Source organism: Semicossyphus pulcher, unplaced genomic scaffold (assembly GCF_022749685.1).
Source record: "Semicossyphus pulcher isolate SPU_LCO1_2020_fin unplaced genomic scaffold, fSemPul1.0.p SCAF_16, whole genome shotgun sequence".
Lineage (NCBI taxonomy): Eukaryota > Metazoa > Chordata > Actinopteri > Labriformes > Labridae > Semicossyphus > Semicossyphus pulcher.
Window position 1 is genome coordinate 19,030,737 of NW_027211670.1, and position 27,465 is coordinate 19,058,201.

The 27,465-nt window shown below is 42.0% G+C and overlaps 1 protein-coding gene across 3 annotated transcripts in view; it reads left to right on the forward strand.

Moving 5' to 3' along the window:
- Positions 1-1,218: 1,218 nt before the first annotated feature.
- Positions 1,219-27,465, forward strand: part of LOC138593271 (receptor-type tyrosine-protein phosphatase epsilon-like) — a 34,032-nt gene continuing 7,785 nt past the window's right edge. Inside the window, exons 1-11 of one of the 3 annotated variants that reach the window (XM_069664203.1) lie at positions 1,219-1,302; positions 18,508-18,585; positions 19,175-19,271; positions 19,733-19,806; positions 22,553-22,689; positions 23,575-23,665; positions 24,972-25,048; positions 25,882-25,918; positions 26,019-26,116; positions 26,709-26,828; positions 27,179-27,342. In XM_069664203.1, coding sequence (XP_069520304.1) covers positions 18,513-18,585; positions 19,175-19,271; positions 19,733-19,806; positions 22,553-22,689; positions 23,575-23,665; positions 24,972-25,048; positions 25,882-25,918; positions 26,019-26,116; positions 26,709-26,828; positions 27,179-27,342 — 968 coding nt within the window. In that variant the 5' untranslated portion in view covers positions 1,219-1,302; positions 18,508-18,512. Of the gene's footprint in view, positions 1,303-18,507; positions 18,586-19,174; positions 19,272-19,491; positions 19,603-19,732; positions 19,807-22,552; positions 22,690-23,574; positions 23,666-24,971; positions 25,049-25,881; positions 25,919-26,018; positions 26,117-26,708; positions 26,829-27,178; positions 27,343-27,465 lie in introns of those variants that run through there. The other 2 variants (XM_069664204.1, XM_069664205.1) reach the window with 2 other exon arrangements.

Consider the following 27,465-nt stretch of genomic DNA (forward strand, 5'->3'; position numbering starts at 1 on the left):
GGGAGGAGACGGAGAGATGTGTCCATTCATTTATCGTTAGAAACAGAGAGAGAGAGAGAGCGAGCGCTCCATACCTTCCTTCTGCACGGCTGGACGAGAGCGTCGCGATAGCAACCGCTCGGCATGCTGGCAGGTTGAAAAACCTTGTATCTCCAAAAGTTGCAAGAGCAGGATAAAAAACCTTGTAAGCACTTCTTTCTTAACATTTTGAGATATTTTCAAGTTTCATCACAAAATGTCTCTGGTGAAGTGAAAGCTGTACTTACGAGGTTTCCACACCTGTCGCCGAGTGTTCCCAGGTAGATAAATTGTCCTCCTTGTCCCCCTTTTTTTTTCTCCTGCACACGTCCCTCCTGTCAGGCCTCCCCTGGGTAATAGCAGGGATTATTTATTGGATGGCACCAACCTGCAATCTCTACTACAGCTTATGCACAGTATGAACCACTATTTCTCATATAAATAGACCCAAAGAGTGAACAAAAAGCATTCAAGGACACGCTCTCCGGGATCAAAATACATGAATATATATTAGCCACAAGACTGAAAGAGGCCTTATGTAAAACTTCACTCCAAATCTGGGCTGATGAGGATGAATACAAAGTGATGAGAGGAGTTGGCTGCTGAATTTTGACAAGAATAATTTGCATTTTAGGCGATCTTTAAAATTTTACCCCTAAATTACGAACTCATTTAAATCTCCGGGCTAATAATTTGGCATCTACATATCAGCCTTGGGCACCCCTTCCTTGTTACTTTACCAAAAAGGAAAATGTTGCTGGATTTCCTTCCAATCCAACTGGCATCATTATGCATGAAGGGTAACTTACAGAGGGTTTATACGCTGTCACAATGCTCAAGGGTTGGCTAATTACTTCACAGCCTCCTCCTTTGGGGAAGCTGTCCTCTACTCTCTAACAGCTCTCTCTTCTTGTTGCCACATAGCATTTCTGCTCTTGACAGGAACTGCATCACACCTTCCCCATCCTCCAGCGGGTTCTTACTTTGTCCTTCTCTGTTTAAATAAAGGTGGTAAGCTTCTGCAAACATCCAGGCCTGCTGCTGCTGCTTGGTGAGCTCCTGGAAGTGAAGCGCCGAGACCCACCGACCTCCAACGCCTGGATCCAGGGATAGTGCCTCCTCGCTGGGCTGTGAGAGCAGACCTTCCATCCCCCACCCTCTTGGTTTTGTCCAACTTCTCGCTGCAAATGACGGCAAAAATGTGACGACTGGACTCTGTGAGAACCATGTGACCAGCGATTATGGATCTGAGAATCAGCATACATTGAATCTACACTCATCCAGGTAACTTTCCTCTTTGACTTTCTTTGATTTGCACAGAGCTGTTTATTTCTTTCTTGCGCTCAGAGACTACTTATCAAAAGTTCCCGGCTTATTTACAGCCATGCAGGCACTTCCTCAATCTGGATTGTTGTCTTTGTCAGCTGGTTAAAAAAGACCAAGAAACAGGAAGTGGGACAGTGGTGTGAAACTGCAGAGAGAGCAGAGGGAAGCATGGTATAGTGCAGAGTTTTAAAGACGCCAGTAACTATGCTGTGCGTTCTGTAGCTGTTTCTATGTCCACAGATTGGATTACATGTGATTGGGACTGAAAAAGAGTTTCTTTTGGCTTTTAGAATGATAGTTTGAAAAGGCTTAGAGTTTGTTAGTTCCTGTGCTTTTCCCTTGATGCCACACTTGTTACCAATGACTGTATATAGATGGACGACGCATCTCCATGTACTTTTATTGTACGAAATTGAAGCCAAAATAGCCATCTAGCGCTGGTGACCTCATTTGCAGCCAGAGCTGCGCAGTAGAGATCGGCGGGTGGAGCCGCTGTAGCCACTTCCACTAACCAAAACACACACTTAACTTACCGAAAAAAAACAGCAAAGATCCTGCACGTCGACGTGATCAACAGCAGAACAGCTTCTTGTGTTGGTCTGAAGCAGACATTTGCAGATATGGATATGTCATCCCATACTCTGCTAATCTGGAACAGATCGGCTGCAGGAGCCGGATTTGTCAACAGAGCTGTCAATCATCCTTTTTACAGCATCAAATAACTAATTAAAAATAAACTTGAAAAATGAACACTTGGATGTAAATCAGCATGATAAGAACTAACTATAATGACAGAAACCATGTTTGAGAAACATTTATTTGACGTGTATTTTGATTTTATAGTTTGACTCATGTCCCATCTGTTAACATGAAGGAGGCGGGCTTTATGACCTATACTGCAGCCAGTCAGCAGGGGGCGATAGAGAGGGTTTGGCTTCACTTTTAGGGAGCTGTCATGTCGTCCATCTTTTCATACAGCCTATGGTTGTTGCTTTTGTCGGTATTATAGACGCGTCATTTTCCAAGACTTTTCATCCTAAAAATGATTAAGAAGTGAGACCTGAGCTGACTTGTGCTTCATCTTCTTTTGTGAAATCATACAACAACATACACACATGCTCTGTATATTTAGCTTGTGATTCATTTTCCTGTTATTACAACCTGTGGCCTTTCTCCGAGGTTTAAAAGGAATTCACTGAATCGGTGTCACCATTAGAGATTTTATAACTCATAAACCCAGGCCTTTGACTTTCCCTGTATTTGACAATCCGCTTTATTGTTGTGCAACTGAAATATTTCAGTCCCCACAGAGCCGAATTGTGTAGGTGTTTGACCGTGAAAACTAAGGACAAAGGGAACATACAGCTGACGGAGGAGAGAAAAACAAAGCCTGAAGTTAAAGAAGCAAAGAGAAAGCAGAGGAGACGGTGTGTGTTCAGATGTGTCCACATGTGGACGTTTCTTATCCAGGTTTTTGTGAGTCTCAGGAGTGTGTGGCAGTCTTGCTCCCATTTCCTCTGTGGAGCGGAGAGCGCTACAGGAAGGCTGGCTGGTTGGCTGGCTGCACAGGAAAGGAAACAGTCTCTATCAAACAGCAGATGGAGGACAGCATGTGCTTACACTGCAGAAACACACACACACACACACACAGACGCAGGCTAGCACACATGCAGTCACACACAAGCAACTATCCGCAAAATACAGAAGCTTTTATTTGGAGTGTGACCCAGATCGCACATGGTAAATGTCAGCCGTGGAGAATCTCCAGTTTTCATAGAATTCAGGTTAAGTGGTGGGAAAGAGAGGATACGTTGATGTTTGAAATTAACTTCTGGAATGTTTTCACAATAGCAGAAGCTTTTTTTTCTTGCCGTTTGGTCGATTTTTCTCAAGTCTTTGCCGCCTCATTGTACTTTACATAATGCTGCTGTAGCTTTTCAACCTTCAAACTTCTATTAACGAGTGAAAAATAGACCGGCGTTGAAAAGTATTTTACTTTTGTTCACCGCACTGAAAAGAAATCCTCCAAACTAAAGATTTTGCTGGTTTGACTAGCAGTTGTTGAAGCCGTTAAGATATTGGAAAATGGTTCGAGTTCAAGGGGCTGAGGGAGAATATTAAAGGGGGGTATTATGCTAATTTCAAGCATCATATTTCACTCTGTGATACCTGTGGAGTAGCTTAGCATGATTTACAGTAAAAAAAACTCACACTGGTGCTCTGTGCAGGCCCTCATACAGCCTCCGCCTGAAACGACTCAGCTCTATCCCTTTAAGAAACCGCACCCCTACAAGCCCGCTTTCTTTTGATTGGCCAGCTCTCCTCTTGTGACGTCACAAAGTGCAGCGTGTAGAAAAAACTGTGTGAAACCTGGCGTTCACAGCAGCCTGCAGACTGAGCTGAGAAGCCTGAGGATTACTCCAACATACTTTTACCTACAGATTTGAAACTTCACCCACGTTTAGTCTGGACATCCAACATTGTAATATTAAATATATGTGTTAAAATGTGAAGCAGCATAATACCCCCTCTTTAATTTTTTGACTTTTATGTCTTTATCGAGAGAGAGAGAGGACAGTGGATAGTGTCTGAAACAGGGGGAGAGAGAGTGGGGATGACACGCGGCAAAGGGCAGAGGGTGGGACTTGAAAGGAATGTAGCCTATGTCTATGGGGACGCAATATTTAATTGCTAAGCTAAGCCCAGAGAGAGAATGTTATAAGTAACATTAACACTGTGGTAAACTACAGGGATATAAAAACCGTGAGACTTTAAAAATAAGTGAAGCCACAAAGCCAGCCGTCTGTCAACAACAATGCTAACGGCAAAAATGGCCACGTAAATGATGCTGAATGTGTTGGAAAAATCAGTCATAACATTTATTTTAACATATATTTAACTTTTATGTTGCATCTTTCCTCCCCCGCATTGTCCAAACTGTAGCTGGGAGACCTGAAGGCTGATTAAGTTAGCTGTAGCCTAGCTTGCAGCTGCTAACTAGCTAGCTAACTTACAAGTTAAGAATAGTCGTGAGACGTTGTAGTAAAGTTGCATGAAACAGGTGCTATATTAACTCAGTTTAGCTGACATAATACACTGTGTGTAACCTGAGCTTATCTGGACACTGTGCCGTCTACTCTAACATAACAACACATGGAAAGCATCTGTTCACTGCATCTGCCGTACATCCCCAGACCTCATTTTTTTGAGAGAGATCCACTTCCCATACCAAACCTGCCAGAAAACGTCAAATCCATATGTAACCCACAAGGCTCAGACGGTTATAATAAAGATAGATCTAACAGAAGCTCAGACAAGACACAAGGAGCAGCTCCCGGATGAAGTTTGAAGCTTTTTTTTTGCAACATTTGTCCACTGAAAACTTGGCTTACTAACATTATTTGACTAACTTTAGTGAAATATTAGAGGACGACCTGATAAATCACTTTCAAATACAGCTTAAGCTCTTTTCAGTGAACCCAATCTGTAAGGTCAATTGGGCTAAAACAGTCACACACTTCAGTTTAGCCTCTTAGCTACAAACATTAGCATAGCTGACCTTTGTGTTACCTCTGGGCTGCAGGTCAAACACTTTTTCCTCTTGTTAAAATGTAGTGCTACCAAACATGTCATCATCACCTCCTCCTCCTCCTCCTCCTCCTCCTCCTCCTCCTCCTCCTCGCCTGGTGTTTATGTCCAGGATTTGTGACGGCCTGTCATGCCTCTGTCAGGACCTGTTAGAGGCGGTCCTGTCTCGCAGAGCTTCTGTGCGAAAAGTGGATGCAGCACTTCCCTTTTTCCAAGAGGGCAGCAAGTTCTCCGAAAGGGCCTTAGACTCATTTTCTAACAATCCAGCAAAAGAGGGAAGAAAAATGAGGCCCACTACGGTGCCAAATGACTCATATTCCTACAGAAATCAGGCAGCGTTACACAATCTTAATCAACAAAGTGCGGCTCATAATGTTCTCAGCAGGGGTCGTGATCCTGCAAAAGAGGATTGTGAAAAATGTGTCAGGTTGGGGTTTTTGGTGATATAATTGCTTTGCTTCCCATTTCTCCTAGAGTCCCTGCAGCTCCGTGCATGTGGACTGTGCTGCGAAAATGCCGGTTGTTTACGCGTTTATAACTGTTTGTGAAACCTGTTGACGCCAGGGAGCATAAAGGGGCTTTTATTTTGGAAGATTAAGTGTGACACCGCGGTTTTGCCGTCGCAACCGAGGGTGTTCCGACAGTAAAACCTTGCTTTCGTGCAGACGGACATGTCAGCGGTCCTCGTATCTCTTTTTAAAGACTCACATGAAGGTTTTACAGTCTGCGTCTGCACGGAGCAGACAGGTCTGCTCTATCTCTGCACGGCAGCAGAGGCAGGCTCCTCATCCACGCAGCGTGGGCCCTTCGCTTATCCCCCCTGGTCCCACATCTCCTCTCCTCCTCTCTTCCTCCCGTCAGAATCAAGTGGCTTTTTGTTCTCCCGCTGTGGTGCTTATCACTTGTTTCTCCGCCGCTGCCCTCCCCGTCCCTCTCTTAGGGAATGAAAGGATATTTTGGGGGATAGATCTTGTCTGTCCTGTGCCGATCCCAAAAGGACTGTGGTTATCTCTGTCTCTCTGCGCCAAAAAAAGGGGGGGGTCTATGCAAGATCCCCCCCGTCTCTCGCTCCCCCCCCTTTCTTTGCTGATGTTAAATAAAGCTTCATGGACTGTCATCATTACAGGCTCTGACACTGCCATTTATTGTAATTCCTTTGAGTGGAGTTGGTTTCTTTGTCCCACAGGATTCCTCAGTTGCCTGTTATTTCAGTGCATGAATAACAGGACATAAAAATGAGCCATATATTCTCTGGAGCTTGACAGCTGTGATGGCTGTAATGCTCGCTAAAATGCGGCTGCCAGACGCCATCTGAGTCAGCTGTTCGGAGTCTGCATGGAGCTACATTTTAATTAGTTTAATCCTTTTTTTATTGGCCATTAAAACTTTCAAAAAAGGGATACATTTATGGTCAGTTGAAGAGGCGATTTATTAATAATGTGACCACCAGACATTATTTGTTTGTTGTTTCAGATTTATGCTAATATGTTAGCTGAGTTTTGGCAATTACAGAGGCTTAAGCCGCTTTCCCACTGGTAAAAAAACCCTGCTTACATCCGGCCTTTCATTGCTTAATGGGAAAGGTTACAATCAGCATTCAGACCCGGGTCAAATGACTCTGCAGTAGTCGGGGTCGACACACTAATCTAACCCTTTCCGGCTCGATGCTATGCTCTGTCGGTAACTTCTGCGACTCCTTGTCATCTCAGCTACAAATTCCGCCCGTCTCTGTCCGAGCAGCGCTCGAACATCGTTCCAAATTTGTCTGCGCTGAGTTTGATAAACAGACTGAATGAGTAAGAGAATAAAGACCTAAGCGCCATAACATCTTCATTGTTTACTAACCCTGTTTCGGGCGCGTTTGTGACGTCAGACGGTGATGCAGCAGAAAAGAGACGGAAAGGGGTATACTTCACTGGCAATGGGAAAAGAGACCATCGGCATCGATAAGCGGGTCTTCCCAGGTCAGAAAAACCTGCGTCAACAAGCTAAATTTAGGCGGGCGTCTGACGCTATGTTTCTGCATTGATTCCAGTTCGTTCAGGCATAAGAACTACTGAAAAATAACCACACAGTCTAATCAAACTTATGTGTATAGAACGGCAGTGTTACCTGATAAAAACTGAGAACTTCAGAGGCCTATTCAAAATAGCTAGCAAGTAACTGTGTGAAGTCTTAGGTGGTTGCCTTGCAACCTTAAAATTGTTGTTGTGTGTATGAATCATATTTTGCACAGCTTAAACCAAAAATATGTTATGTGTTTATTCCTGAGCTTTAGAGGTCGACAGTTGATTATTATAATTCATGTCAGAGCTAGGCTAGCTTTTTGCATGTTAAATCAAGCTTAGCTAATCGCCTGCTAGCTCCAGCTTTGTGCTAATCTCACAGTCAGGGAGCTGTTGTAATTTGATTTGCAAAAAAGGACAACTTGCTCTATTCCAAAAATGACTCAAAGGCTTGTTTTGAAGTTGGAAAGAAGGTAAACACAGAAGATATTCTCCTAGAAATCCTGCAGCTCTTGTGGCATCTTAGCACATAGCACATCCAGTTAAACCCTTTTTACACTGCGGTTCCGCCTCAGCGCCGTAACGAAGCTCCGCCGCCATGCAGCCTTTGCCATTTTACATCGGACCCAGCAACGCCCGCGTTAAGCCGCCCCAGTGTGTGTTTCTACATGGTGCTGTTCCTCCCAGCCGGCTACGTTGCTTACACAGACGCCATTCGCCTATGCTTCGCTCCTGTTACTATCTCCGATGCCGACTCAGAGGCGGAACGACTTCACCCCACCATTCCTCCTCCGTGCGTTTTACATAGAAGAAGGAATGCACCAGAGGCATAATAATCCCGCCTTGAACTGGCAGTGTAAAAGGGGCTTCAGCCTACATTACCACTAGGCTGTAGCTGCATTGGATTTAGCTTCTGTGCTGTCTTGAGATGTTGTTCAGTTGTACCTACTTCTTCTAAAGCTAGAGCAACAACAGTATGGATTTAGGGAACTACTTTCTGCGTTGTTTTAGTCATACTTCTAGTCGTAATGGTAAACAGCAGAATAATTCCCACATTGCCAATTAACATTTGGACGAATGAAGGTAGAACATGGACTTCAAATTAAGCACCCTAAAAATGCTCCGCCATATTTAAAAGCTCCAGAACTTTCCCCACACATGAAAGACACTGAAAGATACACTGAAAGGCTCCCAACAGTCCTTTCCATCTCCTCTTCTTTTTCTTCCCTCTCTCTTCCTCTACATGTCTCTCACACTAATGCCTGTTCATAGCAGAGTGCCGGTAATCACAGAGAGCCGGGTGATAACGAGAAGTGTCACTACGGCGCTATCGTCACTTTCAGCACAGCTGCCGCGCATTACGCCGGCTATTGACGGCTCCGACTCCGGCCCGTAATTGCTCTGCCTCTGAATAATTGAAAGAAGGGGGGGAGGTAAATCCCAGAGGTGTCAGGGTGGGAGAAAGATGGATGCCTCGGTGTACGACGCTGTCAGGTCGGGAGGTGTAAGGGGCGTGGAGGACATGATGAGACCCTCATGGGGAGATTGCCCTCCGCCCTCACACACATGTTGTGGATGATGGACCACTGGTGGAATGATTTGTGGCACGGTGGTTTTCAAACTCATCTGGTGTCTCCCTGCTGAAGAGTTTGTGTGTGTGAGTCCCCATGTGTGTGTGTTTCCTGCCAGGCTGTGTAGCTTTGCGTGCTGATTGTTAGCAGATTTAGAGGAGAAACATATGCATCAAGTGTTTCTGCAAGCGTGTAAATCTGCGGATCAGAAGCGTTTGAAAAATCTACTGGCGCCTTGGAAAATTAACTTCACACACACACACACACGGACTAAATGATGCTCAAACAAGCCGACCGAGTGTAAGCTCAGATGTTATGTGGTGAAGACGACAGACTGGAGTAAATATTTACAACCAATTACGCTCTTGGTTTACACGCCGCTCCTGAATGTGACAGTAGCTTTTTCAATGCTAAAAAGACCTTAAATCATACACCAAGTGAAAGCTCCCCTCAGTTGCTACAAATATGGCTGGAATGTTTTTAAGAGGATTATCAATAATCGCTTCTCATCTAGTGGCGTGTTATTCTTAACTAATATGCAGCAGCTAAAAGCTCTTATTGTAATCGCAGTGTTTTCAGGGTCACACACAGTAGCTGCCATATCTCAGTCAACAGGATGTTACAACCTCAACCTGGCAACCAACAACATATTTTCCTCCTGACATTGGTTAACATGGTTTTCTCTTTGTTCTTACACTCAGCAATGAATGCAAACACCAGAATTAGCATACGGAAGCTCATGTGTGTTTGCTAACACATTCAGCTGAGATCTCCGCTGGGGAGGTGCTACTTTTGTTCCCATAGTCGTATAAGGCTGACGCTGCAGAGCGGAGCCAGCGGGTCTCCAAGGTCATTACCACTGCCACAGCGTCTGGGCGCCCTGGGAAGGAGGCAGGAATTGATTAATGACAATGCTGGGAGCGCAGGAGGGGAGGAACCCAGATTGGTGGAGAGCAGCACTGCAGAGGTAGAGATGTTTCTGTACAGTGGTGAAGCAGATAACGCGAGCGTGAGATACAGCAGAGCGGGACACAGTAGTAGCTTAATATCTCTATGCGTTTAAGATGGTGAGTTCAAAGAGTTACATGTTAATTTCAATTCATAATTGTTCTCCTGGTCCTGAAAGAGTTTAGGACACCTTTTCAGTTTGCAGTCATGGACGGTGTTGGAATAGTTATGCTAACAATGTAATGAATTACAATTTAAGGGGGGAAAATTAAGGGTTTAAAAGGTGGCAATAGACGAAAAGCCTTCTTACTGAGAAGTTGAATCCACTGTATTGACGTGTAGAAATAGATTACAAGACGTGAAGTTGTAACAAGTAACCAGCCTGTGATTTGGGGCTAGTGTAAAGGGGGGGTATGATGCTAATTTCAAGCTTGATATTTCACTCTGTGATACCTGTGGAGTAGCTTGGCGTAATTTACAGTTTAAAAAAACTCTGAGCAGGCCCTCATACAGCCTCTGCCTGAAACGACTCAGTCAGCTCTGTCCCTTTAAGACTTTGTGACGTCACAAAGTGCAGTGTGTAGAAAAAACTGTGTGAAACCTGACGTTCACAGCAGCCTGTAGACTGAGCTGAGAAGCCTGGGAATTACTCCAACATACTTTTACCTACAGATTTGAAACTTCACCAACATTTAGTCTGGACATCAAACATTGTAACATCACTTATATGTCTTAACATGTGAAACAGTATAATACCCCCTCTTTAAGTAGCAAACGCTAGCTTAATCTTCGTGGCTGCACACACGATGATGAGACGCAACATTTTGTCTGGGATTGTCCTGATTTCAAGCTTTCCTGAGTTCAGATTAATATCAGTAAATATAAAATTTGTCACCTTAATTTTTATCACCACAACAGCTTTTTAGTGTTAACACAGACATGTATAAAGACATGTATCTGTCCCACTCAAGATTACCTAATATAAATACAATCAATGCTCCAAAACTCAAATCTGATTCATCATAATGAGTGTAAATCAACAAGTTTGTTGTTGTAAAGCTTGATGCTGCTTACATGCTTAACTGGCTTTTACAAGCTCGTGTTTTTTACTGCGTCAAGATGTGTTAAACATTTTACCAAACACTCTCCTCCTCAGACTCTTTCCCAAACCTCACTGTTAACTCACACAAAGGCCTGACTGACACGAGTTCTCAGGTTGTCACTGCGAGTCTGTAAGCTGATGTGTTCAGCAACCCACAAGTGCCACATTGTGAAAAACAGCAGTGTAGCCTACTGCATAAATTCTTAGACTCAATAATGTGTCAAACGTGCGAAAAGCTGGCTTGGAGTTCATTATAATACAGTCTAATATTGGATCACGGATAAAGTAGGAGCAACACTGATGTTCTTGTCCAACTAGGCTACATTTTACAGGAGGCAGTCGCACATCTGTGTGAGCACATGGACACCCCATCTTCATTTTCTCACTGTGAATGTAGTGCACTGTCCTTTAAATAGCTGACCCTGGCCAGGTTTACACTCTGCAGCTCCCCACAGGCAGAGAGCACAGAGACAGACGCGGTGATACAAGGACGACCTACTCAAATAGAAGTATGTGACTTCCTGCAGTGTTCTGGTCAAACAGAGACTGCGCCTATTTTTTCTTCTTCTATAGAGAGTCGCTTTACGTCCTTTATATCAGATACTTAATCACTATGAAAGTGTTGTGGGAGTCAAATTCGTGCGTTAGAGGCTGAGCTATCCTGAATTCAAGTCAATAAAATGCATCATACTGCAAAACCATTGCATCCTACACTTCCCATAATGCGACTTGATAGCACCTTTTGGTCGTTAAGTATCATAAAGTATATTTATACGCCACACACGAAACCTACGACATCATCCTCACATTTCGCACCTTTTCTTCACCTTGCTGTCATGGAGACCAAACACTGATATTTAAATGTAACACCTCAACTCAATTTCACACTTACAGCATTGCTCCATAAATACGGCTTCTTCATTTGCTCAGAGGTTTACTCATTTAATGTGAACGCCACTTGATCACATGAGTTTATAGAAGCTGAAACAGTGGCAGTGGAAGACAATGTTACATAGCTAGATGCACACTGATGCTATCATTAAAAACCAAGCCTCTACATTGCTATACAGCGTCACTTTATATGTTCTTTTTATTGTTGTAGAGTATTTAAGGATGATACTTTTATGGGTATTTGTTGGAAGAGATGTTTGAAACCACAATTTAAGTGCGCTGAAGCTAGTGAAGCTTCTTCCAGAAGACCGTTAGCTTAGCCTAGCATAAAGACTTGAAGCAGGAGTGAAAAGCTAGCCAAAGTGTGTACACTTTTTTTAATTAAATGGGACATAAAATGTTGATAATTCTCATTTTAAGGTGCTGGTAGGTTCATTTGTTTTGTACGTTTGAACAGAACCAGTCTAGCTGTTTCACTCTATTCCCAGTCAGAATGCTAACACAAGCTAACTGCGTCCTACGTGTAGCTTCTTATTTATCGCACAGATATGAGAGAGGTATTGTTTTTCTTGTCTTATGCTGTGCAAAAAAACTACTACTTTTTCGTAAACATTTAAAAAGCTCAAAATCTAAAATAATCTGTTTGATGATTCATATTTAGGTTGATGAGTTTTGAGCAGGAACAAACAGTACTGAGAAAATACAAGGCAGGCTTAAGATAGTTTTTCCTCTAATAAGCCATCTGGCAGGTTTGGGTTATAAAAAACTTTGTGGCCTAAAGGGTAAACAATCTGGCAGCTTTTTGCTTAGAGGACACAATGTACCTACTGCCCCCTTACTCTGTCACAACGTCCCTACACCCACCAAACATTTCCCAAATTCCCCAGCTGATGTATTTGAAGAGACAGAGAAACTCTGTGCCCAGAGAAACCACATTCAGCTGAACTGACAGCGCTCCGTCTGCAGGAAGACACACGCTGCCAGGGACGCGCGGAGCTTCCTGTCAGAGGCAGAGACAGCCAATTTCTCCGTCTTATCTGCTAATTGTAACAAGCTTGTCCTTTCTGATGGTGAGGCTTTGGGGCTAATTAGCGAGACAATAGCGGAGCTGCAGGGGTGTCATTATGTCACTTTTTTTTAAAACTCAGCTTGAAAAAAATGACAAAGCAGAAAAGCACACCACAAGGAGTCCACAGAGAGGGATCGCTCATCCCTCCCCAAACAAAGGGAAAATATTTAGCAGCTTTTATGTTTGGGACTTCAAACGGCACAAGATTCAGCATGAGTCAGAACTCCCAGACCGCCTTTTTCGTGTTTAGAGCATTGATAAAGAAACCAAAGAGAGGCCTTGTAGAGCTGTCTGCTTGTGTTGTCAGTGAAAAGTGGCATGCTGATATCCGTGCATGTGTGTGACAGTGTTTGTGTTTGCGTGCTGTGAGGTATGCAGGTATTCGGAGGTGGCAGGTTGTAATCAGTGGAGACAGAGCTGTGAGTCACACAGTGCATACCAGGCGCTGGAGGTCTCTGTGAACACATAATAGAGGTTGAGGTGTTGTCGTATACAGTATGTAGGCGGGAATAGAGTACTGCGATAAGATTCAAATCTATCTCACAACATTATTTCTGTTATATAATAATTTTCTTTGATGGCAAATGTATGCAGAAGCAAATACAATTTTCTCACTAAAGTTTAAAGTTACTATGTGTAAACTTTTTACATATTTCCAGTCCCATTGCTGTTTGCCACAGTGTCAAGGGAACAGTGATATCAGTATTTGGGAGTTTAAATTCAATCATTGTTTGTTGTCAGTTGTGATCAAGGTACATATTAAAAAATCAAGTACTGTCAAGTTGGAAAAACTCAACATGGCATCACTCTCTACTCTCTCTTAAATAAAGGTGACATTGTTTTTAAATCACTTTAAAGTGATAATCTCAAAGATCTTCATGCATGTAAATAAATGTCGACTGAGCTAACACAATGGTGATTGAGCCTATGGCCCACTGATGAAAGCCTTTGCAATTGCAGTATTACATACTGGGTGTCTGTGGCGACTTTCGCAGATAAAAAATCCCAAGTGGCGCCCAGTTAGTGACGCGTTTTCCATCAGCCAGCAGTGGTTGGTCTGCCAGAGAGGGTAGGCGGAGCTAAGCGGCTGCTTTTCCGGTCTCTGCAAGTGTTGCGAGTAAACAGTAATCTACTATGGCTGAACAAACAAAGAAAAGATGGATGACTACAGATACAACTTCAAAAAGAAGTGAAAATCCAAAGAAAAAGAAACAAACTCGACGCTCAGATGAAGCAAACAGTCTGAAAAGGAAAGCGACCGTCAGCGAGGAAAGTCAAGAGTTACAACCGGAGCCAACCGTGGACGTCACACATGCAACACTCTCTGGATATCTGGGAAGTGTGCACCTGCAATTACCGTTTATCGCCATAGGTGCCGCCAAAGAGAACGAAACTGAGATCTTTGAGATTACCACTTTAAACATGCGCTGTGTTTCAATAACTATACTTCCGTACTACAAAGTATGATTTAGTAACTCCCAATACATGTTAAGTCAACTAGTTTGAAATTTATGTATTGCAGTTTGTTGTTGCTTAAAAGAAACGTACACACGGTTACAGATAGAATTGTATAAGCTAAGGCCAAGGCAGATTAATCAGTCACTCTCTATGCATTGTACAATACTTGCGTGCTGATATGCCGGTGCCGTGGTGGCCTAGGGCCCGGGTTACCACTGCCAAGTCCACGCCTGGCTACTTTTCTCATTTCCTGCCATGTCTCTAATATTGGCCATCTAATGAGGATCAAAAAACAAAACAACTATGGTTAGCTGTATTCGATCGTCCTGTTGCTTCTGGCTTGACGGAGATCCCTCGCTGACGTCAACTATGATGGATATGGGTCCTGGTTCAGTGCAACTAAACATCCGTGAGTTCAGCTGGAACAAATATGGTCAAAAGTTTTATTCTAAAATGCGGATAATATCCTCCAGATTTTGCTATGTAAGATTTGTAAACAATAATATTTTCTTTGGAGCTTGGTTCCTGGCAACGTAGCCGAGGCCTCCTATTCAGCAGCCCAAGATGACTGACCTAAAGTGATACCAAGCTAACTTTACGCCTGGGTGACTCGGGACACAAATACCACTAAAATAAATAACTTTCTGTCTAGCTGGCCGGGACAATACCCTTCCCCAAGGCTGCTTCCACATGTCTCTTATCGGAAAATAAGGGCGCCTTAGAACTTCCCCCGAGCTGACATCTCCCATGACCTATTTTCATTATGGCGGGTGGTTGGTGAGTAGTCGCTGAGTGCTAAATGGAGAAAGGACAATACATAGATGAGTGCACACACCATGTGATGAGAGCTGTTTGACCAGAATCTGACCTGTCATGACTAACACTAAAACACTAATTTGAGACTTATGTGTTATCAGCTGGTTTATGCTGAGAGAGGAATAAAAACGGGGAAAGTGATTAGATACCCGGGGGGGATAGGAAGCAGTGTTATTTATAGTTACACGAGGGACACTGCTCCGCAAAGACGGAGGAAAGGAAGTTGTTGATCTCCTCTGAGATGCTGAAGAGGTCAGGCAGGAGACCAGTGCAGTGACAAGATGGGAAAAGCTCCTTGTGGTCCCCCAGGAGCAGTTGTGACACGCAGGGGTTGGAGGCTAAAACGTGACAGTGTGACATCTCTAGAGGTGATGGAGGGCGAAGAGGGAGACAGGAACTAGGGGATGCTTACAAGCAGCAGCACTACTTTACCACAAGACACAGCCTGAGGGCTAGCTGTGAGCGCTCTGCTGGTTGTCCCTGTTGAGCTGTCGAACTCGCAAACAAACAGAGACAGTGTACATAAAATTCAATGTTGCGAATGGCACCAAGAGGGAATTTCCACTAGGGATGTTCTGGTACCATTTTTTCCTTCCCGATACTGAAACCCATACCTGGGTATTGGCCTTATATCAAGTCGGCTACCCATTTTGTATTCAAATATATTAATTAGCTGTATAAAACTAATTAAATCTTCCATAATCTTAATTATTGTAAAGCCAGGCTCGGTACACCGAAGGTATTGTAACCTAAAAAGCAACCTAACAAACTGAGCTAACCTTAGCAGCAGCTTAGCTAGCAGCCTCTCTTGACTTGTGTTGGCGAAAGAGCGTCAAAGAAACCCCTGATTTTAAACATGAAACTGCTTTTTTTTACCGGCTTTAACTGTCTTAACTTTAAATTTTAAAATATTAAAGCCTAAACTTGTGCTAGCATTTTGCTTCGGCTAACATTACACTCTAGGGTAGCACTGCGCTTTTTTTGTTTGCTGACGTAACATGAGAACTTCCCTGAAATCAATTCTTCTTCTTTCGGCTCAAAACAGAAGTTGCTAGTGATAGCCATAATATATGTTATTGTCGGCTACTGTTTTTGGAGAGGAAGAAACATTGCAATTGGGGGGGGCTAATACATTAGCTTTAGCTTACATTACACTGTAGGCTAGCACTGCAGTGTTTTTGTTTGCTAACACAACAGCCTCAACTTGTGTGATGGGAAACGATAGTTGCTAATATCTGCTAGCTTTGGCTAACTCTACACTCTAGGCTAGCACCACGCTTTTTTGTTTGCTAACGTAACATGATAATTTACTTGAAATCAGCTCTTCTTCTTACGGCTCTAAAACAGTAGCTAGTGATAGCCATAATATATATTATTGCTGTGTAGGCTACTGTTTTTGGAGAGAAAGAAACAAGTAAAATTGTGGGGTGGCTAATACATTAGCTTACATTACACTGTAGGCTAGCACTGCACTGTTTTTGTTTGCTAACACAACAGCCTTAAATGGATAATGGTTGCCTATATTTTGCTAGCTTTGGCTAACGTTACACTGTAGGCTAGCAAAGCGTTTTTTTGTTTGCTAACGTAACATGATAATTTACCTATAATCAGTTCTTCCTCTGTTGCTCTAAAACAGTAGTTGCTAGCGGTAGCCATAAAATATAGAATTGCTGTGTCGGCTGCTAAAGAAGAAACAAGTCAAATTTTAGGGGGGCTTATAATTTATAGTAGTGTATCGGGTGCATTGACACAGGTGTACTTGGCAATACCTGATACCACATTTTAGGTGATATCTGAGGCTTTTCAGTTACTGGTAGCAGTGTCAGAACACCTCTATTTTCCGCATCACAAAACCTCAAGTTGAATACGCAGAGTGCTACCCAGAGGATTCACACACTGCACTAACTCAGCTCAATATCCTCCCCCTCATCCGAGCTTGTGACATTTGCCGAGAGAGCCTTAAAGAGGGGGGATAAAGAGGGATGAGAGCTGGAGAAGGGGGGAAGCATGCTCCTCCTCTCCTCTCCTCCCTCATTAGAATTCTCTCATCAGTCTTCCCCATGGAGCAGGAGTTGGGGGTGGACATGTCAGGGTTTATTAATCGCTCCAGGAAATATTATTGACCTGGACCTTCTGCTCCCTCTCTGCCTGCTGCAGTCAGTGTCTCTGCTCTGCTGCCTCCACATTCCTCCGGTGTCCTGCCTGGACACATTACAGGACACTGCGGCACAGCGTGGAGGTTTCGACACACACTGTCTTCATTGACTATGCACTTGGCCTGGGTTTTTCTTCTCACCGCAGCTGCAAAGCACCACACACACACACACGCACGCACACAAACATCCACACACACCTGCAGTGTTGAGGAGACAAAGCACGCCCTGCTCTTCTTCATTATGGATGTGAAAGAAGCTCTGTGCTTGTTCTTTGATTAAATCTCAACTTTTTGAGTGCTTTTGTGGAAAAAAGAAACATCTTAAAATTCTCAGGGCTTATTGGTTTTTCAAATCTTACCAGTGGCTTTCAAAATAAAAGAGGTGCATAAATCAATAAGATGTGCACCCCTTTCTGAATGCTCAAACAGAGGAATCGATCAGAGATGCTCCTTTATCCCGCTCTCTACACTTTCTTCAGCCAGGAGAAAATGAGGGTATGATCAGAGTCATTCAACTGAAACTCCTGCACAGAGCTCATGGTGCTGTGGGTGCTTACATGCCTGTGTGTGTGTGTGTGTGCTTTGTGTATGCGTGTAAGAGCGCAAAGAGCAGAGCATGGGGGTGTAGGTGTTAAGCCTCTTGCTGCCTGCTCCCCATGATCTGATGCTTCCACTTTAGCGTGGCTTAACCCCTCAGTCGTAATTCCATGTCATGCATGTTGTATGTGTGACTGCGTGTGTCGTGATTTCTAACATAAGATCTTACACACGCTATATACTGGAGATCACACGTTACAGCATGGTATTGCAACGGAAAGCAGCTGTTATCAGCACAGAGTGGCATTTCCTCGACTTCTCTGCGCACAATCTGACGGAAACGTCACGGTGAAAGGGTTAAGATATGCCTTATTAGCGCCATATGAAGCCTTGCATTAAGTAGGGGTGCTTGCAAAAATCTTATTTTATGCTTAACCCACACATTTTTCTTTATACAGTATAATTTATATATTTATAAAACCTTGAAATTTGATTGTAAATCTTAAAAAGTAAATTTCCCATGATGACAGTTGCAATTAAATGCATCACATCTGCAAATTTCATTCTCTTACAAAAATTTAAATTGTCAAAAAGAAAAATATATAAAAGTATATTTAAACTACAAATGTTGTATTCTCCCAGGCCTGTATGTTATCTTTGCTATTTTTCTCAATGGATTTAGGAGGCTGCATGTTGTAACAGCCAGCCTCATCTTTCTACTACTGGAGTATTGTGCCTCCTTGTGGTCATTATAAGCATTACACTCTGAGCTTTATGACAGGGTTAATGAATGACCAGGATATGAGTGTGTTGTTCCATTGTGTCTCCGTGAACTTTGCACCGATGTGCACATTCCTGGAAGTAACAGTCACCCAATAAAGAAATATGCTTCTGATCTGTCAATAGCTTCTGTGCTGCCTAAATGGTGATATTATCCAGCGGGACATGTTCTCATGAATCTCCACTTTGCAGACATGTCTGGCACTAAATTTAATATCCGTGTTCATTTTGTTTTCTTGCAGTCACAATGGTCCCACTTCTGTTTCTGGTGGCAACCACAACAACATCCAATTCCAGCGGCAATGGCAACCGTACACAAGGTAAGAACAGCAGGGAGGGGCAATAACAAGAGCAACGCACCTCGACACTGAGCCACGTGAGATAGCAACAAAGTCACTTCCCTCTGCAGTCATCACATTTCCCTGAGATATTATGCATCTTCTGCTTCAGTGCATGCATCTGTGTGATAATAGCCCTTCTTACAGCCTTGTTATTACCGGATCACAATGAACTTCAGCTGCCCTGGACAGTAATTTACGGCTTATTGTGCGTCCTTATAAACACAGCTAATAGCCGGCTGTGTGGCTGTGACTCTTGGCTGAGTCTGCACTCTACGAGCCTCTTATTTTCTGTTAGACAAACCAGCAAGCAGAATGAGCTGATACTTATCTCTGTCGACAAAATACTGCTGAACCAGTTATTAAATCAGGCATGTGGCATGAAAAGAGCGAGGGAGGTGCATTGCTGTGCATTCAGTATTGATTTTGTGTTATCACATGGCTCCAACACATGCATGAGGCCAAGAGTTTGCAAACACAAACACATATATCGCCGGCCTTGCCCCCTTCTTCCTGCTTCTTTGTTGCCGGTGCTCCCTGACCCCCGGCTCTGCCTCTCCTTCTTCCTCAGAAGACGTTACATCCCACAGCCAACACATCCTCCCCACCGTGCTGGTCCTGTCCCTGCTGCTGCTCATCATTGCGCTGCTAGCCTGGTACTTCCTCAGGTAAAAAAAAAAAAAAACACCTTGCGAGGACTCACCCACCTCACCTCACCCTCTGCCCCCTCCCCGGGCCTTGCCGACTGGCTGCGGGCCAGGCTCGGGGGCAGAGCTCAGGGTGACAAACACTTCCTCCTTTAGTCATTAAGGCGGAGCCCCGTCAGGAAGTGCTGCTAGCTGCCTCCCTCTCATGCTTAGTGAGAAGAGAACAGGCTGTGACAGTGGACCTAAAGAACAGAGGACAGCGAGGAACAAATTCTGCACCACATTCGGACTATAGCGTTTTCTCTCCAAGACATCAGCTAATGAGAAAGAATAGCTTTTCAAGTTTCAGATGGTAGGAGGGATAAACTGTATTGTTTATGGACAACTTAAGTATAGTTTAGCTTGTATATAAATATGAAAGTGACTTTATTTTACCATGACATGTTCAGTCTTCTAATTCTGTTGTGTTTTTGTTCCAACAGGTTAAAAAACCAGAGAAAAGCAGTCGTCACAACAGTCGACAAGAAGGTACCGAATGGCATCCTGGAGGAACAAGGTAACATTGTAGTTAATTGGACGTTGTGAGAAACAGCAACATAGCTTATAAACTATGCAAGCAACAGGCTGGAGCTAAAGAGTAGCTTATTAAGAATGTAAAAGAGACTTAAAGACGCATGAAGCAAAGAAAAAAAAAAGGAAATACAGACAGCGTAAGGCATGAACTTTATGTTTGTAACTGTATGTGCAGGTTGTCCCCTCTGCACTGTGGTTGTGTTAGACTTCCTGTGGTTAATGTCAAGAATTTGACGCGTTATCTTCACCACCTTTCATAGCAGTCTTTGCATAGATGGCGCTTTATAACGCACTACTTTAATTAATTTGTGTGAAACATTCTAAAAGAAGCACTGACGTTTACAGGAAGCAGTGCATCTTTAAGTGTGTGTGTGCTCTTTAGGAAGCAGTTTCTTATCTGACATTTCAATGGCAGGTTGTATTCTTGGAGACAAGAAGGTTACCGGGATATAAGTCTGGAAACACGCAGCACAACTATAAGTAGCAGTAAAAAACACTGAGTAAATGTCATGGCATTAGTGGAGCCACTTATTACCATAATTGTAAACATGACACACTGTCTACGGTGTCAAAAAAAGTAATGTTATAAGTAACCTTTGCTCTAATTGTATGCATTACAGTATATAATCACATGTTAGCTTACTTCAGGAATTAGATGCTCTGCCTAATTTGAAAGATTTTTTGGTATAAAAGTTGTTAGGATTAAAGTGAAAGCAGAAGTCCTGTGGGCACGGTAACTGTCTTATGACTTGATGATGTCAAAATGAACCAATTGCAATTTCAAATGACAGTGTTGTATTGCCCTTTTGACTCTGCCCATATGTGCTGTATGTGATATGTTTGATATGTGTTGTGTTTTAGAGTGTGGATACAGTACTGAGTCGTTATACACCACTATACCACCAGGTCAGGCATACAGGGTGGCGGTACAAGGAGCCTCGTGTTACTAACATTCTATCAGTAATTTTTCCGATCTATAATTGTAACTTCTAACCGAATGCGTAGTCGGGAGCCTAAGAGAGGTTTCCACTTAAACCTGCCTACATGGTGCTGGAAGTGGTTTGTCTCTTGGGTTCCTTGGTTCTCTAACATCTGTTGTTATTCAGTGATTGTAATCTTAAACTCTTTTTTTTTTTATTATAGAGGTGTTGGCAAACACATCAGTGTTTTGTAAGATTAAAATCTGTTAGGTAATCATTTTGATCTTTTAATAACCTTCTTTAAAACCCTTGCAGAATAGTTTAACAGGCTTATTGACTTGGTGATTCTCAACAAAGGACACTAAATGGAAAATAAATCGAAAGAGGAGACATTTGATTTAATCTAAAATAAATGTCCATAAATTCAATCACCTGTGACACTTCAACACAAAGTGTTGCGATGGAGAGGGATTCATGAATGTTTAAGGAGTTAGCTAAAAGTAATGGATACGTGGTTAAAATAGAAAGCTAGAAATAAAGTTTGAATTGTAATTTTAAAGTAATGCTTACATGGCAGAATAGGATAGTTAAACAGTTAGACAGCGATGGATGAAGGGTTTAAATAGATAGCTAAAAGTAAAGTTTTGACAGCTTGCTAAAGCGTGTGGATAACGGTTGAATAGTTAGCTTAAGATAAAGGATGAATGGTTATAATACATAGCTAAAGATGAAGTTTGAATTATCTTAAAGCTATGGATGAATGATTTAAAGTATACGTAAACAGTTTGAGTACTTATCTAAGAGTAGGCTAATGGAAAAAATGGTTTAAATAGCTAGCTAAAAGTAGTTTTGAGAGCTAGCTAAAGCGCTTGGATAACGGTTAAATAGTAAGCTTACAATAAAGGATGAATGGTTGAAATACATAGCTAACGATGAAGTTTGAATTATCTTAAAGTTATGGATGAATGATTTAAAGAACAAGTAAACAGAGTACTTATCTAAGAGTAGACTAATGTATAAATGGTTAAAATAGCTAGAAGTAAAGTTTTGACAGCTAGCTAAAGCACATATAGAACGGTTGAATAGTTAGCCTAAAATAAAGAATGAATGGTTGAAATACATAGCTAACAATGAAGTTTGAATTATCTTAAAGCTATGGCTAAATGATTTAAAGAACAAGTTAACAGTTTGAGTACTTATCTAAGAGTAGACTAATGGATAAATGGTTGAAAAAGATAGCTTAGCGTAATTTTTAGTTAGCTAAAGGATAGGGATAAACGGCAATTAGAAAGCTTACAGTAAAATTGTAATAATTGCTTAACATTTGAAATTGATACCTAAAAGTGAACAGTTTAGTACTGAGCCTAAAGTTATAGGTTAAAGACTGAAATGTATAGCTTCAAGTCATACTTGAATAGTTAGCTAAACATGACAAATGGTTGAAATAGAGAGCTAAAAGTAAACGGCTTTGTACTTGTACTAAACGCTAAAAGAAAAAATTATAAATGGTTGAAAATGATAACCGAAAGTTAACTTGCTATAGTTAGTTAAAATGAATGGATAAAAGGCTGGAATAGATATTCTCCATTCTCCTAGTGGGTTTGTCCGACGTAAAAATGTTTGGAAATCCTGGTCCTATTAAAGCCAATCCTGTTTTAGAACTAATTTCTCTGAGTCAGTCATTAAATAAAAACTGAATAATTACCAATGTTAAATCAGGTATCCTGTCTTTAACACCATTCACCTTCATAACATTTAACTCAATCAGTTCAGCAGGGATAATAAACCCACTCACTGTTCTCCCCACAGAGCAACAGACAGTGGTTCTGCTTCCCAGATCCCCCTCAGCCTCCAAGACCTACTTACCCATCCCGGTGGACCACCTGGAGGAGGAGTACCGGCTCAGATCAGCTGACGATGGCAAGCTCTTCAGGGAGGAGTACAATGTAAGCACCTTCTGGGCTGCGCCTGGAGGCTGGGGTGACAGGAGGTCTTAAGGCAGGAAGTGGTGTTTCTATTGGGCACCTGTGGTAAAAGTAGTGAGTCGCTGTGGTTAGAGTTCTTCCCGTGCTGATGCCAGTATTGGTCTTGAAATATCTTAATTGTCGTTCATACATACACAGTGTTTTATAGGACTGCTCAAATTTTGGTTAGATTAATTCTGTTTAGCATTTTATATTTAATGATGTATGTTTTAAGGAAGCGTTTGTTGGACCCGTTTGAGCAAATATCCAACGGCGACTTCTGTATTGTTGTTTTTAAAGCTGTATTCGACCATAAGAGTTAGTAATTTAAAAAAAATCGTGTAGCATTGTGTCTCCAAAATGTCAAACGCATCGTTTTGGGTTTATAATAGTGGCAACAAAACCCCCTATAAAATATCTAAACTTGGATTTAAAGTGTTTTCCCTGTGATACGCTGTGTGTTCATGGAAAGACAGAAGATTCAGACTTAAGTGTATATTTTTTTATACAGGAAAACTACTGGCGCAATATGTGTCACATTGTCCATGACACATCTTGTATACACACATACACACACCCACATGAGTAAAAAAAAAAAAAGCCCCTTTGCCTATTTGTGACTACGATTGAGGATCTGAGTCAAAATTAAGTTCATGAGTCAGAGTTCATGTATGGTTTTATTCAGCACAGACAGAGGAAGTTGAAGTTCTCTGCTTTTAATGGAGGACTGTTTACTGTAGGTAGCAGAGGAAGTGCCTACATCAAGGCCGAACAAAGACATACGTACGTCAGAACACAATGCACAGGAGGGGTTAAAAGTCACGCTGGTTTTCAGTATCAAATATTAACTGTAATTATGCTTTGCAGTCCTTGCCAGGGGGTAATGCCCAAGGGACGTACGAGGAGGCCAACAAGGACGAGAACAAGGAGAAGAACAGATACCCCAACATCCTCCCCTGTGAGTGTGCTCTCTGTTCTGTGGGAGCTAGATATTCTTCTCACTCACACCCAGAGCTCACAGTTTCCTGCCTGTGTGCACACTTTATGAGTTTTTTTTTTTTTTTTTTTACAGTCAGATACAGTAGATCCTCCCCCACAGCTCACACAGAATTTATTCACAATGAAACTCATCAGCCCTCAAGAGTTTCCTCACCCTTCTTCCTTTTTACTGTTGAAGTTCCTATCACTCAATATGTCATAAATAATAGATCTAATATTTTCATACTGTTGCATTCTGATCCTTTAAAGGCTGGTTGGAAATTTCTCCCTGAGGTTAAGATGAGTTGTGTCCCAACTGGTTTCAAATTTACACAAACTTAGATTTAATACATACTATGCAAACACCAACAATAGAACAAACGATGGCTAAGCTAAGCCCGCAATTTGCCCTCAAATTCTGTGAATGTGTGAAAACATGGTGACAGAGGCCGACCACAACAGCTGCTATTAGGTGAACACAGTGCTTACGGAAAGCAGCTAGTTTACAAACCAGTCTAGGATGTAGCAGCAACACTCATTAGCTACGTTAGCTTAGCATGAAGAGGAGAAATGGGGGGAACTGCCTGGCTCTGTTTAACATTAACAAAATCCACTTACCAGCACCTGTATTATTTTTAAGGGGGAAAGCAGTTAAGACTTCAGGAAGAAACTGCTGCTGTATTTTGTTAGCATTAGACAGGTTAGCTTTTTCCAATTGTTTCCAGTCTGTATGCTTAGCTAGGCTAACTAGCTGCTTCATGTTTACCCTACAGACACGAGAGGGATATTGTTCTTGCTGTGTGACACAAATTCAGGCAAACAGGAAGATTTTCCAAAAATTCTAACTTTTCCTCTAATGTTCTACATGTCGCCTGCATGGTGTGTAATCTAAGTACTCTGTGTTTTGTTTTGGACTCTTTTTTTAACATAACAACAGCCTGTTTGCCAGAACCACTTAAGAGCACTGATTAATATCTTATGCATGTATTATTACATCTCCATAAAAAAAGAAAAGCTGTTTTCAGGAGGTTATGCGGTGTTTCTTTGACTAATTGTTGCCAGTGTTTATGCTAAGCTAGCCTAAGTGGCTGTTATAACTTCATATTTACCCCAGAGACATGGAAGGATATTGTTCCGTTTGTTTAACTCCCAGCAACAAAGAAAATGAACTATTTATTTTATGTTCTCCGTGCTTCACTCCTTTTGTTTCAGAGAACGGTGACAGCCTGTGTGTGGTGTCTTTCTTCTGTAACCATCTAAACCTTTACTGTTATTTTAACCAACAGACGATCATTCCAGAGTGGTGTTGACTCAGCTGGATGGAAATCCCTGTTCAGACTATGTGAATGCTTCTTACATCGATGTGAGTGATGCTTTTTTTTTTTTTTTTTCCATCATTCTGTTAGGTATGGTTCATTCAGTTGTTAAATGGGGAAATAAATGGTAGCAAAAAAACTATTATTTTATGTTATGAGCTGTGCGGAAGCCATTGATACATTTCCCCTTTTTCCTTAGCATTTATGATACAATATGGTATGGTACGATACGGTACGATACGATGCGATATGGTATGGTACGATACGGTACGATACGATGCGATATGGTATGGTACGATACAGTAGGGTACGGTACGATACGATATGGTATGATACGGTACGATATGGTACGATAGGATATGGTATGGTACAGTACGATATGATATGATATGGTACTGTACGATACAGTATGGTATGGTACGGTACGATAAGGTATGGTACGGTACGATACAGTATGGTATGGTACGGTACGATAAGGTATGGTACGGTACGATAAGGTATGGTATGGTACGATATGATACGATACAATATGATACGATGTGATAAGATATGATATTTTATGGTACGTTATGGTACGATACGATGCAATATGGTACGATATGTTATGGTACAATACGATACGATACGTTATGGTACGATACGATACAATATATGGTACAATACGGTACAGTACGGTACGACATGACACACTTCATTGTCTGTAGGGAAATTGAGGGACTTAAGCCCTCAACTATCAATCTACAAAGTTTAGATTGAAAGTTCTTCCATTCCTAACCCTGGAAACAGCAGCTAAACAAATAATCTCACCACAAGATGATTATAAACTGCTATGAAGCTTTATGGAAATATTCTTAATTAACTCAATATTCCTGTCTTACAGGGTTTCACGGAAAAGAACAAATTCATAGCAGCACAAGGTGAGATAAAGTGCACTTAAATACAGAATTGTGTTGTACCTTGGTTACCTTTATAAATCATGTATGATTATAACAATCATAATACTGTTTTATCTCTCAGGTCCGAAAGAAGACACTGTAGCAGAGTTCTGGAGGATGATATGGGAGCAGAAAATAGCGACTGTTGTCATGCTGACAAATCTGAAAGAAAGGAAAGAAGTGAGTGATTTTCAGGCTTGTGTATTTCCCTGACTGTGTCAGATCCCCTGCTAGAGTGTCCAAATGAGAAAAAAGCCGCATGGTTTCTTCTCTAGCCAAGTCCTTGACTCTGTGTAGGGACTAATGGAGCATCTTAAACAAGATTTTAGAAGAAAATACACTTCCTTGCTCATGGTCAAAGGTGGAATGGAGGACTTTAATTTAAACTACTCATTTCACACCTGTAATCACCCCTCTGACATCTCCTTTCTCTGCTTTAATTGTCTTCATTGTGAAGCATGTGAACCAGAGCTCATTCACGGAACAAGGGGAGGGCTAAAAAGATCAATATGAAGAGAATAGGCGTAGATTTAAATCAGCATGCGGACGGGCTGAAATCAATGGCTACATAATGTGCAATTAAGTCCTCTAAGAGAGTGTCATAATCACCTAAATGTCTTAGCTATATCGAGTGCTTTTGACCCTCTTACTTATAATAATGTCGAGTCACTGGCTGTGAAATTGAAGCATGTGAAACATTTTGTTTCCTAAAAGAGAAGTCCTTTTTAAAAGGTATTTAATTTAGTGAATAATGGCTTTTATCTCCCCACAGGACAAGTGCTACCAGTACTGGCCGGATCAGGGCTGTTGGACGTACGGGAACGTGAGGGTGGCCGTGGAAGACTTCACTGTCCTGGTGGACTACACAATACGCAAGTTCTGCGTACAATATGTGAGTCTCAAGAAGGACTTTTGCTGTTATTTTGCTTCTTAGAAATGTAAGCTTGACACAGAAACATGGGTGGTGTTTGTGAAACCTGTTATATCCTGTTTTCTCTAGTTCCCTTTTATTTCATACGAAGCCAAATGCATCATGTCTAGAGTCACAGTACCTTGAATTTCAGAATAAGAATAAGAGAAGTCATTTACAAGAATTAATAAAAAAGATAAATACACTTTATTTCAGTTTAAGTTTAAATTTGGCTGCTCTCGTTTACAGAGAATGTGTCTGTTGTGTATTCAAACTTCCTACGTGGGTGCTGTTAACATGAACTTCTGCCTCATGTTTGTGTCGCCATGTAGCAAGCTAGCGATGTGGCTAAGACCCCCAGGCTCGTCACCCAGCTCCACTTCACCAGCTGGCCCGACTTTGGAGTTCCCTTCTCCCCCATCGGCATGCTCAAGTTCCTCAAAAAGGTCAAGGCGGTCAATCCTCAGTTTGCTGGGCCTATTGTGGTCCACTGCAGGTACCAGAGAGCTTGTTTTTATTTTGCCGTTTCCTTGGTGCTTTTAATCGTTTTATTTTCCAATTAGTTCCCATGGAGATAAATATCCCTAAGCTTGAATATCTGCTTTGTGTCTCTGCTGGA